The following is a 13,616-nucleotide window of genomic DNA, read 5'->3' as shown; positions in this document are numbered from 1 at the left end:
TCTCTCGAGCACGAGAACGAGTAATAACAGAGGTAGGTTCCCGCAGGGAAACATCAAAACAATACGCATCATCCTCTATCTCCGTAACAGTCAAAATTGGGAAATAATTTGCCTCGTCATGTAACACCAAATCATTGGCAAATAGCATGTCAATACCGGGAACAGGTAAACTGTCGACCACTGCTAGTTTTACCGTACCCTCGTAATACTCAGTTTCTAGATACATTGTTTCGAGAGGATAAGAAGCAATCGTGTTAGGAAATCCACCCAGAATTACAAAATCATTATTTGAAAATTCAAAGCCATTAGGTACAGACGTTTTTAAAATTAAAGATTGACCTGCACCAGTGTCACGAAGAATCTTAACACTACGTCCTATTCGTTTGTCAACATCAGTGAAAATAGTCCCATTCGATATGTATTTAGCAAATTTTAGTCACTTGTTTCCATGTGATACCTCTTTCTTTGGAGATGTCTCCGCAGAAACAACATTAACGTGTTCCGTATTCCTTTCTAGGTAATTTTTCCTAGCAAAGCAATTGGCTTTTATATGACCCTTCCTATTACACCAATAACAACTCAACCCAGACTCTTGAGATTCTCTGCGTCCACTACCACCACCAGACATACTACTATTCACGTAACTACGCGATACTACACTACCGTTTTTACTGCTATCTACATTACGGTTCACACTTGCATTTTTATCAAAATCAGTAGACCTTTTCTGATATGGTTTTCCTTGCCAACTATTTCCATTACGAGGAGAGAACTTTTTAGACATATCTTTCCTTACCGGGTCTTGTCTATGTGCAAGGGAATACTCATCAGAGGCAATTGCCACCTCCTGTAAAGAATCAATCTTTAACTCCTCCAAATGAATCTTTAGTTCCCTTGACACAGACCTCTTAAATTCTTCAGTCAAAATTAACTCCCTAAACTTTTCAAACGAGTCAACCTCTTTAGACTTTAACCAGTCGTCCATGAACTGTTCTTTCTTTCGAGCGAATTCCACGAAAGTCATATCCGGACTCTTTTTAAAGTTCCTAAACTTTTGTCTGTATGCCTCCGGAACGAGATCGTAAGCTTTCAGGATTATCGCTTTCACAGAGTCATAATCAGATGATAATCCCTCGTTAAGTGTATTGTACACACGCTGCGACTTACCTTTTAAGCGACACTGGATCAAAGTGGTCCACATGTCCCGAGGCCAATTCAACTTCTTAGCAATTCTTTCAAAAGAAATGAAGAATTCGGAAACGTCTTCTTCATTAAATTGGGGAACAAGTTTAAGGGCGCTTAACAGGTTAAATCTATCGTTATCACTACGATTATTACCATTATCGTCCGACATCTGCAATTTTAACAATTGGATTTCATGATCCCTTTCCTTCGCCCTTTCTTCAGCCTGTAGCTGAAGTGCTTTAAAATCCAACTCTTTAATCCTGGATTGCTCCTTCAAAATATCCAATTTCAGTTGGCTTACCTGACCATCATTTATATCATTTCCACTGCCTGTTACCCCATTTTTATTACTAACATTGTCTTCTTCCTCAACATCTCTGGCACCTACCACCTTATTTTCACCGTTTTTATTACTATTCCCTATTTCCTCATCACTGATGATACCTAAGGTTTCTTTAAACAACTTACCAGCTTTAATTACCTCAAATAAGAGCTGACCTTTCCTAACCTCTGAAGACACACTCAAACCTAGAAATTCACCTAATATCCATAACTGATCTCGTTTTAGATCAAAGAGATTCCTCTCCCAATCAGGGTCTGCCAAAAACTGGGCAGCAGCGTTCTCTTCCTCATCAAAATAATGCATAATTATATACTAAGTGGGATGGAACTGAAAATAATCTACCTAAGCCCATCCACTGACCTAAACACCTCTTTGAATGCACTCGTGAATTACACTGTCGGATGATCCTGGCTAAAGGTCGCCAAATATGTTATGAACATTTCTCACAACTATTTTAAAAGTATAAGTGGCAAGAACAGATTCTTTTCTCTTAACGATCAGTGCCACAAAGGTTAGAATTTAAAGCCAAGGGGCAAGATCTCCAGACAGTGAAAAACACCAAATAACACTCAAAGAGGATTAACGAAAATATAAACCAAAACTTTAGTATTTATTATAAATAAATCTTAAATTAAACCCACATGAAAAAAAAACTGATTAGGGTTTACAAAATATTTAACCTAAAAATATCCTCATTCACACGATAGAACAAGAGACAGTGATTAGGAGGAGGAAGGAAAACAGCCTATTTCTAGAAAGCCCTGAAAATATTCTTTTGGAGAAGATAATGAAAGAGGGAAAGAACCTTAATCCTAGATCATACAATTACTCAAAAAAAATATTTACATACATAATTACAAATAACTTAAGGATCACTCGACCTAACATCATAGGTGGTTACAAGCAGGCACTATACGGGCGATATCACCACTACTGAATACAGACACGGCTGTCTATCAACGCTCCGGAATCACGAAGGGGGTCTGCAGCCGAAGGATACACTGACCCGCGTCAGTAACGCCAATAAAGAAGATATTCAGTTTATATCCTTACCAGCTAGCTGAACAGATTCAGGCCTTTTCACGACTCCGGAGGTTTCAGGACGAAAGCAGGACAAGGGACAAGACAAGATGCATTCCCAAGGGCAGCAGGCAGGTCCAGAGATGCAGATACGTAGATATAGTATCGAAAGGGCGCCCGAACAGAGCACAGGAGACGTTTCTCAAACAAGGCTGCAGCTTCCACAGCGACTTTAGTAATTAGGAGGCGGAACACCGTCAACGCCCTCCGTAATACAGGTGAAAAGGGGGGTCCTCAAACGTAGTAAGACCAAGAGAATCTCAAATTTTTAAAAACGTCCTGCAGGGATCAGGTCAGGGAAACCTCCAAATAAGGAGCCGAATGCATACTCCTTTTCATCCTCAGCCAACGGTCCCCACCAAAAGTGAGGCAACGACCCGCAAATCACCAAACAAGCATCCGGCCGAATAAATACATGAAAAGAGAAAAAAAAAACAACTCTCATGGGCGAGGTACCACTTAAATAATAACAACCTTCGGTGGGAGCGAGAAAAACCTTAACCAGTCTTTTTTTTTGTGGCAATAAACAAATTAAATTGAAAGTAACTGAATGAAATTTACTTTACAGGCCACGAATGAAAATTAAGCATATTATTATATATCTATATATATATATATATATATATATATATATATATATATATATATATATACATATATATATATATATATAATATATATATATATATAATATATATATATATATATATATATATATATATATATGTATATGTATATATACACATATATATATGATATATATATATATATATATAATATATATATATATTAATATTATATATACTATATATATGTATATATATATATAATATATATATATATATATATTATATTATATATATTATATAAATTAATGTACATAATATATAAAAATATATATAGATATATTATGTATATATATATATTTATATATATATATAGTAATGTATATATATATATATATTATATATATATATTCTATATATAATATATAATACATTATTAGATATATGATATATATTATATATATTATTATTATATTTATAGTATATATATATATATATAGATATATATATATATATATATATATATGTACATATATATATATATATATATATATATATATATATATATATATTACTATATATATATATATTATATATATATAATATAAATACTATATTATATATATATATATATATATATACATTATATATATATAATATATATATATATATATATATATATATATAAATTATATGAACATACTACATACATACAGATACACAGATAGACCCCAGTTAATACATACACACGCACACACACTCACTGAATTTGATTTGATGAAATTGGGAACAGTCTTGATTTTCTACAGTACTGTCAACTCAACAACTGTTCCCAATTTCATGAAATTTAAATTGTACCGGGCCTCTCTCTACAGAACGGAGTTCTATGCAGACGCCACCAACAAATTTTTGGACATCGAGATCAACACTAACAATTTTTATATTTCTAAGCATATGTCCCATGTAAACGATCTATATCTACGTGTACGAAGCACTCTGTCTTTTATTGATTTTGTTATCTTTCAAACTTTGTTCGACAAAAATATTTCTGACCACATTTCTAATATCCAACAATGTCACTGTATAAAACTGCAAAATCTTGTTATCTGTGTTCCCAACCTTAACCAACGTTTGAGTTCAATTTTCAATTTTTCTTCTTATGTCTTATCTTACCGTGAAGAATTTTTACTATCCTTAGGGCTGGACTTTTGCTTGCCATGCTACAAACCTAAATATAACAGATTTTTCCTACCTCTTGAGTCACTATTCCATCGACTCCTTCAACAACCATTTAAATTTGACACGAGTAAACTGCAATCTCAGCTATCAGAAATCACTCTAAGAACTTTCAGGAATATTACCACTGGTTGGACTCCTTTAGGGTAAAGGGTCGTTCTTATGAATAGAGCCGATTGTATTAGTAAGATGGAAGTGATTTTAATGGATAATAGTAAATTCCCAAAAATTGGCAAACCTGATTGCAAACAAATTTTTAACATTGAAGATAAAATTAACAGATTTCTTAAAGAACTTAATACCAGACGTATAATTGACCAAACTACTTATAACGATCTCTGTTGCTCTGGGAACTCTTTCGGTACTTTGTATGGTTTGCCCAAAACACATAAAGGTGTTCCAATGAGACCAATTTTATCCTCTATTCATGCACCTAACTATAAACTGGCCAAATATCTAGTTCCTCTGTTAGAACCGCTTGCCTCCAATCAATATACTGTAAAAAAAAACTCACAAGAATTCAAGTCGTATATTTTACAACAGGACTCTGATCTTTTTATGACAAGTTTTGATGTAGAGTCACTTTTTACTAATGTTCCTGTTGAGGAGACAATTGAGGTTATTTTTGATAAGATTTTTATTGAACCTAGTAACATATATTTTAAGTATGACCGCAATAATTTTAAGAAGTTACTACAGCTGGCAGTGCTGGACACTGCCTTTATTTTTAATGATTTTCTGTATAAACAGACTGATGGGATGGCAATGGGATCATCACCCTTAGGTCCCATATTTGCTAATATCTTTATGTACTCCCTGGAGGAGAAATTGTTTGATAATTGCCCCCTCAGTTTTTGCCCTCTTGTTTATAAAAGGTATGTGGACGATACCTTTGTCCTTTTTAGATCCACTTTTCACGCTGACCAGTTCCTTTCTTTCATCACCCAGCTTCATCCCAATATTAGGTTTACCTTGGAGAAGGAACAAAATGATCTGTTGGTATTTTTAGATGTTTTAGTTTCTAGATGTAATGATCGTTTTAACACTTCGGTGTTTCGAAAAAAGACCTTCTCTGGACTGGGTTCCAATTTGTATAGTTCGTGTTATTTTAATTTTAAGGTAAATTCGATTTTTACTCTGCTTCACAGAGCTTACTCTTTAACCTCCTCATCGGATAATTTTCACAATGAAATTGAGTTTTTATGTAGGTACTTGACTGATAACATTTGTCCATCTCGTATCCTTTTTAAACACTGTAAAGCCTTTTTAAATATGAAACAACTTAATTTACCAACTATTAGTACGGTTCCTCGTAAGAAACTATATGTGAGTATTCCTTATATCAAAGAGGATAAATTTAGAAAGGATATAAAGTCAATTATTGAGGAAAAATTTAGCTTGCTGCAAGTTATTTTAATTCCAAGAAATCCACTTAGAGTTGGTTCTTTTTTTTTTAAATCAGACAAGCTCTGTCCAACGTTGCAATCAGTGGTCGTTTATAAATATTCTTGCCCCAAATGTGATTCGGGGATTAACGTGGGATCGACCAAAAGATTGCTAAAGGTCAGAGCTGACTCACATCGAGGTGTTAGCCACCGTACTGGCTGTAAATTGTCCAACCCTGAATTCTCTAATGTCAGAAATAATTCAATCATTTGACATGTTGTTATCAAATATACCGACTTTCCTATCTTGGGCCAAACAAGCCACTTACACGAACTGCCCATATAGAGAATTTATTTCTGTTAAAGACGAAAAGGCAGTGAAGTATTTAACAACTACTGGGTTTGATGGGAGTGTTTTGGAAAAACTGAAGGAGGAAGGAAAATTAACCAAAATTATTATTTTTGGTATTCCATTGTGTCTGGATCTTGAACTTATATTACAGGACGAGCGAATTGTGTGGGCCAAGCGTAGAGAGGTGAAGCAAGGGGGTGAGGTGTGTGCTAAACCTCTGGCGATGGCGTTAATTAGAGATGAAGTTCCAGATAAGATTTTTGTTTCTTGCATTGGTTATAGAGGGGTATCTGTATTTAATGAGCCTCCTATTATGTGCTATAAATGTAGTATTTGGGGACATTTGCATACAAGTGGCAAAATGATTTTAGGTGTAGATTCTGCAGCAAGCCCCCATGATTCATAAGACTCTGCAGAAAATTAAGGATAATGTTAAAATTATTCCAAAGTGCTGTCATTGTGGAGAAGGGCATAACGCAAATTCATGGTTATGTAAGCGAAAACCATTAGTTGCAGTAACCACAGTAATCAATTCACCACCGAAGATACCTCAGAATTGTTTAGATTCAAATAGCCCAGCAGCAGCTCCAGTGGTTAATGTATGGGAACGCAGGAGTAAAGAACATAATGATGCAGTAAACGATCTTCGATTAGAAGTAAATGAACTTAGGACGTTAATCTTAACTATGCAAGGTCAGATTGATAAGATTAGCAAAGTGAAAGGTATATTTGCTGAGAATGGCCTGGGTGTGAAAAGTTCTCCTGCTAAAGATATTCGCCGATTGGGTTACAGTGAGGTTGAGGTCCACACTGCTGATGTGGTTAGTGAGAGGGAACATAGGTATTACGATAGAAGATTGTCAAGCAGGGAAGGTGGATTCTTACAGAACCCAGGTTCCTAATGTGGCCTTATTGTTAGAAGCAGTTTTGAGGTACATGGAAGAGCCAAATAATAATCTTCGAAATAACGTAATTGCGAAAGTAAAAGATTTTAGGGAGCAAATAAATATAAGTAGTAATGGAAGTGTCTAGACTTAAATGTTTATCGTGGAATATAAATAGTCTAAGTAAACGGGCAACTGACATTCATGCATACGTTGTCTTGCAATCGTGATGTAGTTGCTTTGCAGGAGGTAGGGGTAAATGGTGCTGGCTTTCAGTTGCCAGGATATCAAAGATTTGAATTACCTGCATGCCTAGAGAATAACGCCAGAGGGTTAACTACATTTATTAAGAACAGCATTCCTGCTGTTTCATGTGACTGTTATGATTAATGGTACACAGTTTGTCCTTGAAATTGTATGTTACTGATTGTTATATATACATTATTAATGTGTATGTTCATAGTGATATGCTGAATATTGAAGGTTTGCCTCTATGTATTTTTGAAGAAAAGTGTTTACTACTGGGTGACCTTAATGTCCGGCATAAGAATTTTGAAAATAATGGGGGTTCAAATAAAAAAGGGTTTGTCATGAACAGTATCGTTAATTCTCTTGATCACATTTGTGTATTAGGAAATAAAGACCCCACTCATGTGAGAGGTGGGCGACTTGACTACGCCCTGCTCTTCAATATGTCTGAGTATGAAGCTTTTGCCTCCGTTATTGGTGACTTAGTAAGTGACCATTTTGCTCTTGAGGTGAGTCTAGGTATACAAAGGACAACTTTCAGTCCGAAACGAAAGATTAACTATCACGAATGATGAGAAGGTTACATTTATGGCTAAGGTTGGTGAATGGTATAGGGACTACAAATATGTAAATGGACATGGAAATGGTGAGAATGTGTTTCTGGATGATTTGCTTAAGGTAATGGATTCTATATTGCACGTAAAGGGGAATCAGGAGAACTGTTCTATTGTGAATTCTAAAAAAGCAAAGTATGCGATGACAAAGTAATAAAGGGTTGGAACAATCTTTTAAGAAAAGCGCACAGGAAGTGGACCATGAATCCAAATGATCTAAGTAATAGAGAGGTTATGATACAAATTGCAGAAGGTACTTCTGAAGTACGAAAAAAATAAGAGGAAAATACTGGGATCGCTTTTTGGAGGAGGTATCTTTTTTTATGAAGTCCCTCAGTGGTGTATGGAACGCTGTGAATAAAGTTAGAGGGATCAGAATAACAAACATTGCACATCATGACCCAAAAAGGAATGGCAAAGGAACTTATGAAGAAATGGTCATCTGCTTCTAGCTTTAGTAATTTACCGGACAATGTTCAGGCTTTTACGTAACCGTCGACCACAGCGACGACAGTTAGTAAGAATGCAAATAAATATATATGGTGGACGAGACTAGTTTGCCCTTTACTAAAGATGAATTATTGTTGGGAATTAAGAAAGGTGGGTCGACTGCTCCTGGGGAAGATGGGGTAACATATGAAATAATAAATAGTCTTATAATGATGGAAGATAGCTCACTACTTGATTTGATCAATCTTTGTTTTGAAAATGGCAAACTACCCACTAAATGGAAATTGGCATTGCTCGTACCTGTACCTAAGAGTAATGCAGAATATCGCCCCATATCATTAACATCTTGTATGTGCAAATTAATGGAACGGATGATTCTTAATAGATTACTTTTTGTCATTGGTGATCAATTCTCTCAAAATCTCTATGGTTTTATTAAGGGAAAGAGTACAGCAGATTGTGTTTTAAGAGTGCTGTGCAACAGCAATGTTATATGTAGGGCATTTATTGATCTCAAAGGAGCATATGACAGGGCAAATAAAGATGCCGTACTCGAAGAGCTTGTTAATAAGGGTATAAAGAGATCATTGCTAAGGTGGATTGCAAGCTACTTAGTGAAAGGCGGGCTAAGGTTTGGGTTCAGGGGCATGAGTCTGAAGAAATGGATATGGAATTGGGTACGCCACAGGGGGGGCAGTCTTAAGTCCTACTTTGTTTAACGTACTTATGGATCGTATTGCAAGGCATTCTTTTCTTAGTGGCACAGAAGTTGTAATATACGCTGACGACATAATGATCCAGTGCACAGATGAGGTTGTTTTGAAAGGCTTTAGCTGAACTACATACTTTATGCTTACACATGGGATTAGTTATTAATGAGAGTAAAAGTAAAATCCAATTACGTTATCCAATTAAAAATGTGATCTCATTTAATGGGAGGCAATTGAAAATGGTAGGAGCTTATAAATATCTTGGCATGTATACATTGGCTTTCACAAAAGTATGGATGAGGTCAATTATGTTAGAAATATTTGCCTGGCAAGATTAAGACCTTTGCAGGTGATGGCTAATAGAGGCAATGGTGCCGGTATACCTGTATTACGAATGATGTACATAAGCACAGTTCGATCAGTTATTGATTATGCATCCCCGGTGCTAATCTGCTATCCGTAGAGAGAATTAAAGAAGTTAGAAATAACACAAAATCAAGCAATGCGCATAATACTAGGCTGTCCCATGAGCACGCGAATAGAAATCATGAGAATGGAGTTGAATCTCCCAAGTATCTCCGAGAGTCCAAGAAATAGTCTGTGCTGCAGTTGTCCGCTTGTCGCACACTGAGCCGGAACGGAACCGCCGCCGAAGCCTCAGAACAGAACAGAAACGACGTCCAGCGCGCACACTGAGCCGGAAGCCACAGAACGAAACCGACGCAGCCAGTGTGGTAGTAGGTCATAATATTTAATGTTATACACTTTATTAATTGTTTACAATAATTCCTTTTGTGAAAACAATTATTACAGTTAACAAAAATAAATAACTTTCCGTAGGCACACTGCTTTGCATGCTTTCAACAATATTAATGAATGTTCACAATAATTCCTTTTGTGAAAACAATTATTATAGTTAACAAACACAAACCAAAATAACTTTCCGTAGGCACAATGTTTTTTATTTTTCCAACAATATTTATTGTAACACATGAGTGGCTACACTGCTCCCTGTCAGACGCCACCGACGCTTCAGAAAAAATATCTTTCAAAGAATACTGCGTCGGTTCCGGTCTGTTCTGGCCCAGTGTGCGCAGTCAGGTAAGAATGCATGGTTTCGATTTCTATCGGACGTTTCGGTTCTGTTCGGGCGCGTCCGTTCGGCTCAATGTGCGGCAAGCTTTAGGAGGGTTTAAGAGATTTTAAAACAGGCCATTGATGTGATGTCTGGTAACTTTAGAATCTCGAACAGACCTAATGGTCATTTGAGAAAACTATATAGGATATTGTTAAAATATGACGTTGTTAAATACTGTGTTCATTTGGAAAGAGTTAAATGTCCAAAGCCGTGGTTGTGTCGTAGGTTAAATATATGTATAAGTAAGTTGGACTATAAAAAGAGCGAGTGTAATACATGTGTGTTAAGAATATCCTTTCTTAGTAAACTGAATATGTTACCTAGGTATAATACCATTCATATGTATTGTGATGGCTCTGTAAATGGTAATAAAGCTGGTTGTGGTGTGGTTGTTCGTGAGTATTATGAAAATGATATTAGTGTGGATGCAACGCTGTCTAACGTTGTCTAAGAGGCTTGAAGATGAAACGTCATCTACGGCAGCAGAGTTGCATGCTATAAATGAGGGCCTCAAAATGGTTGTTAATAAGATAAAGGATATATTTGTGTTTGTTGATTCGCAGAGTGCTTTGCTAGCCTTAAAGAGCAAAACTCCCAGTAGTAGCGAGGTGGTTGTGCTCTGTAAAGGATTGGTTTGTCGGCTTCAGGAGAAAGGACTAACTGTAAAGTTCTTTTGGGTTCCATCTCATATTGGTATTTTATTAAATGAAGTTGCTGACAATCTTAGAATAAAAAGAGTAATGAGAATAGAAAGAGAGGTCTGGGGGACAGAAAAGGCTATAAAGGTTTTGGAAGAGGGCAGCGTCAGTATGGGGCATTATTTGTTTGTCACTGAAAATACTAAAGTTACATATGGTAAGGTACTTTCGAAAGTTGATACTTTTGTTATGAGAATGAGGTTGGGGTATAATTATTATTGGCAATATATGGATGGTGATGATATACCTTGTAGATTATGTGGTGAAGCATACTCGCATACTCTGCATTATTATATGTTAGTGTAAGGACAACGCTTATTCATAATTTTCTCTGTACATAATTCATCATTCGCGTTGTTCTTACTTCCCCCTGAGAGAGCATTCAGCGGGCTTTCCGTCAGTGTATAAAGCTTGTATAACCACATATTGTGTACTTTTATATTTTGTATTTTATGTCTCTCAAGAAACACAAATCGGGTCTCGCCGACCCACTTTTACTCTCTCGCGGGTCGGTGACCACATTTCCGTCCGCATGCTGTATATTTATATTTCCCTTGACTGCTGCTCTGTGAGCAAGAGCCCGTGCTGGCACAAGGCCAGCTTAATCTTAAACAACAACAACAGTAATAAAAATCAGTACACTTCTACCTGCCTCTTTGTCCACCTCTCACATTAGAATGTGATAACCTTAGGGAATTTAGAAATGTTTCTATTAATAATGTTACTGAGCAAGTTTATTTTGTCTTGAATAATAATTTCACAAAAAGAATTGTTAATAAGTTTCCAAGGTTTTCTTGGAATAGATAATGAATGAATGAATGATTGGAAGTTTTCTGGCATCCTGACATCGAAGGTCATTGACGCCGAAAAATTGGAATAGATAGATAAAAGAGCATTGTAAAAATTATATTTGTTGGGGTTGCATTAGCATGCTAATACATCACATTTGATGTATCTTTGTCAATAATTTTGTTTTAATTTGAATTTTTTTGTTTATGTGTGTGCGGTTTCTTTAGCACCGTCAGACTGGTAGTACGCCAGTCTATGTTTGCATTTTATTACAAGCACAGTTTTATCTGTCTCCTCATTTTCCCATTCTCTCCCCCATGCAATGAAGCCATCATTCATACATTCCTCCCCAAGGTCAGGCGTTAGTGCACGAAACGAACTTATTATTATTATATTAATAATAGTAATATTAGTACAGTTAACCTGACCAGTATTGAATCCATAGAGTAGTCTCTTTCCTTATTCTCTCTACCTTACTCCAAGTTCATGACCTGGAGAGAGAGAGAGAAAAGGGAAGACAGACAGACAGACGTCTTGTGTGGGTGGAGCTAGGGGGGGGGGGGGTTGTTTGTCTCGTCTCTCGGGGAGCTGTCACAATATAGTATATTATTATAATGTTACTTGGCCTGTACTATTTGTCCTTTCTAATTTGTGAGTGTGTGTTTGTGTATGTCTGTCAGTCATTAAGTGCATACCGAAGAGTTTGGCCTCGTTTATGTGTTTGCAATAGTCTGTGCTGAGGCTCTCTTTTTTAGGCCTCGTTCACGTGTTTGCCAATTGTAGTAGCCGTGCAGACCTATGTAAGAGACATTCTTTTTGGCCTCGTGCACGTGTTTGCAAACTGTAATACTCCTACGAATCTCTGTAATAAGCTCTCTTTTTGACCTCGTTCATGTGTTTCCCAATTGCAGTAGTCCCAAAAACCTATGTAAGGGCTTTTTTTTGGCCTCGTTCATGTGTTTCCCAATTGTAATAGTCCTATGAATCTCTGTAAGAGGCTCTCTTTTTGGCCTCATTCACGTGTTTCCCAATTGTAATAGTCCTATGAACCTTTGTAAGAGGCTCCTTTTTTGGCCTCGTTCACGTGTTTCTCAATTGTAGTAGTCCTACGAACCTTTGTAAGAGGCTCTTCGTTCATGTGTTTCTCAATTGTAGTAGTCCTACGAACCTTTGTAAGAGGCTCTTCGTTCACGTGTTTCTCAATTGTAGTAGTCCTACGAATCTCTGTAATAAGCTCCCTTTTTGGCCTCGTTCACGTGTTTCCCAATTGTAATAGTCCTATGAACCTTTGTAAGAGGCTCTTCGTTCACGTGCTTCTTACTTGTAGTAGTCCCACGAACCTTTATAAGAGGCTCTTCGTTCACGTGTTTTTCAATTGTAGTAGTCCTACGAACCTTTGTAAGAGGCTCTTCGTTCACAAGTTTCTCAATTGTAGTAGTCCTACGAACCTTTGTAAGAAGCTCTTCGTTCACGTGTTTCTCAATTGTAGTAGTCCTACGAACCTTTGTAAGAGGCTCTTCGTTCACGTGTTTTTCAATTGTAGTAGTCCTACGAACCTTTGTAAGAAGCTCTTCGTTCACGTGTTTCTCTATTGTAGTAGTCCTACGAACCTTTCTAAGAGCTCCCTTTTAAGCCTCATTCACGTGTTTCTCAATTGTAGTAATCCTACGAACCTTTGTAAAATGCTCCCTTTTTGGCCTCGTTCACGTGTTTCCCAATTGTAATAGTCCTACGAACCTTTGTAAGAGGCTCTCTTTTTGGCCTCATTCACGTGTTTCCTAATTGTAGTAGTCCTACGAACCTTTATAAGAGGCTCTTCGTTCACGTGTTTTTCAATTGTAGTAGTCCCACGAACCTTTATAAGAGGCTCTTCATTCACGTGTTTCTCAATTGTAGTAGTCCTACGAACCTTTGTAAGAGGCTCTTCGTTCACGTGT

The 13,616-nt window shown here is 36.5% G+C and overlaps 1 protein-coding gene across 1 annotated transcript; it reads right to left on the bottom strand.

Annotated features, from left to right (window-relative positions):
• Positions 1–436: 436 nt before the first annotated feature.
• LOC135208366 (uncharacterized) lies at positions 437–1,831 on the bottom strand. Its single transcript, XM_064240466.1, has one exon. It carries the CDS (start codon positions 1,829–1,831, stop codon positions 437–439), a length of 1,395 nt encoding a protein of 464 aa, XP_064096536.1.
• Between the last annotated feature and the right edge of the window lie 11,785 nt (positions 1,832–13,616).

This window comes from Macrobrachium nipponense, chromosome 35 (assembly GCF_015104395.2).
Source record: "Macrobrachium nipponense isolate FS-2020 chromosome 35, ASM1510439v2, whole genome shotgun sequence".
In the NCBI taxonomy this organism is placed as follows: Eukaryota; Metazoa; Arthropoda; class Malacostraca; order Decapoda; family Palaemonidae; genus Macrobrachium; species Macrobrachium nipponense.
The sequence above is the reverse complement of the archived record's forward strand: the minus strand, read 5'-3'. Positions and strand labels throughout refer to the sequence as shown.

What these genes read in the sequence shown, in the direction of transcription:
- LOC135208366 (XM_064240466.1), bottom strand. Translation starts at nt 1,831, where the DNA reads ATGCATTATTTTGATGAGGAAGAGAACGCTGCTGCCCAGTTTTTGGCA.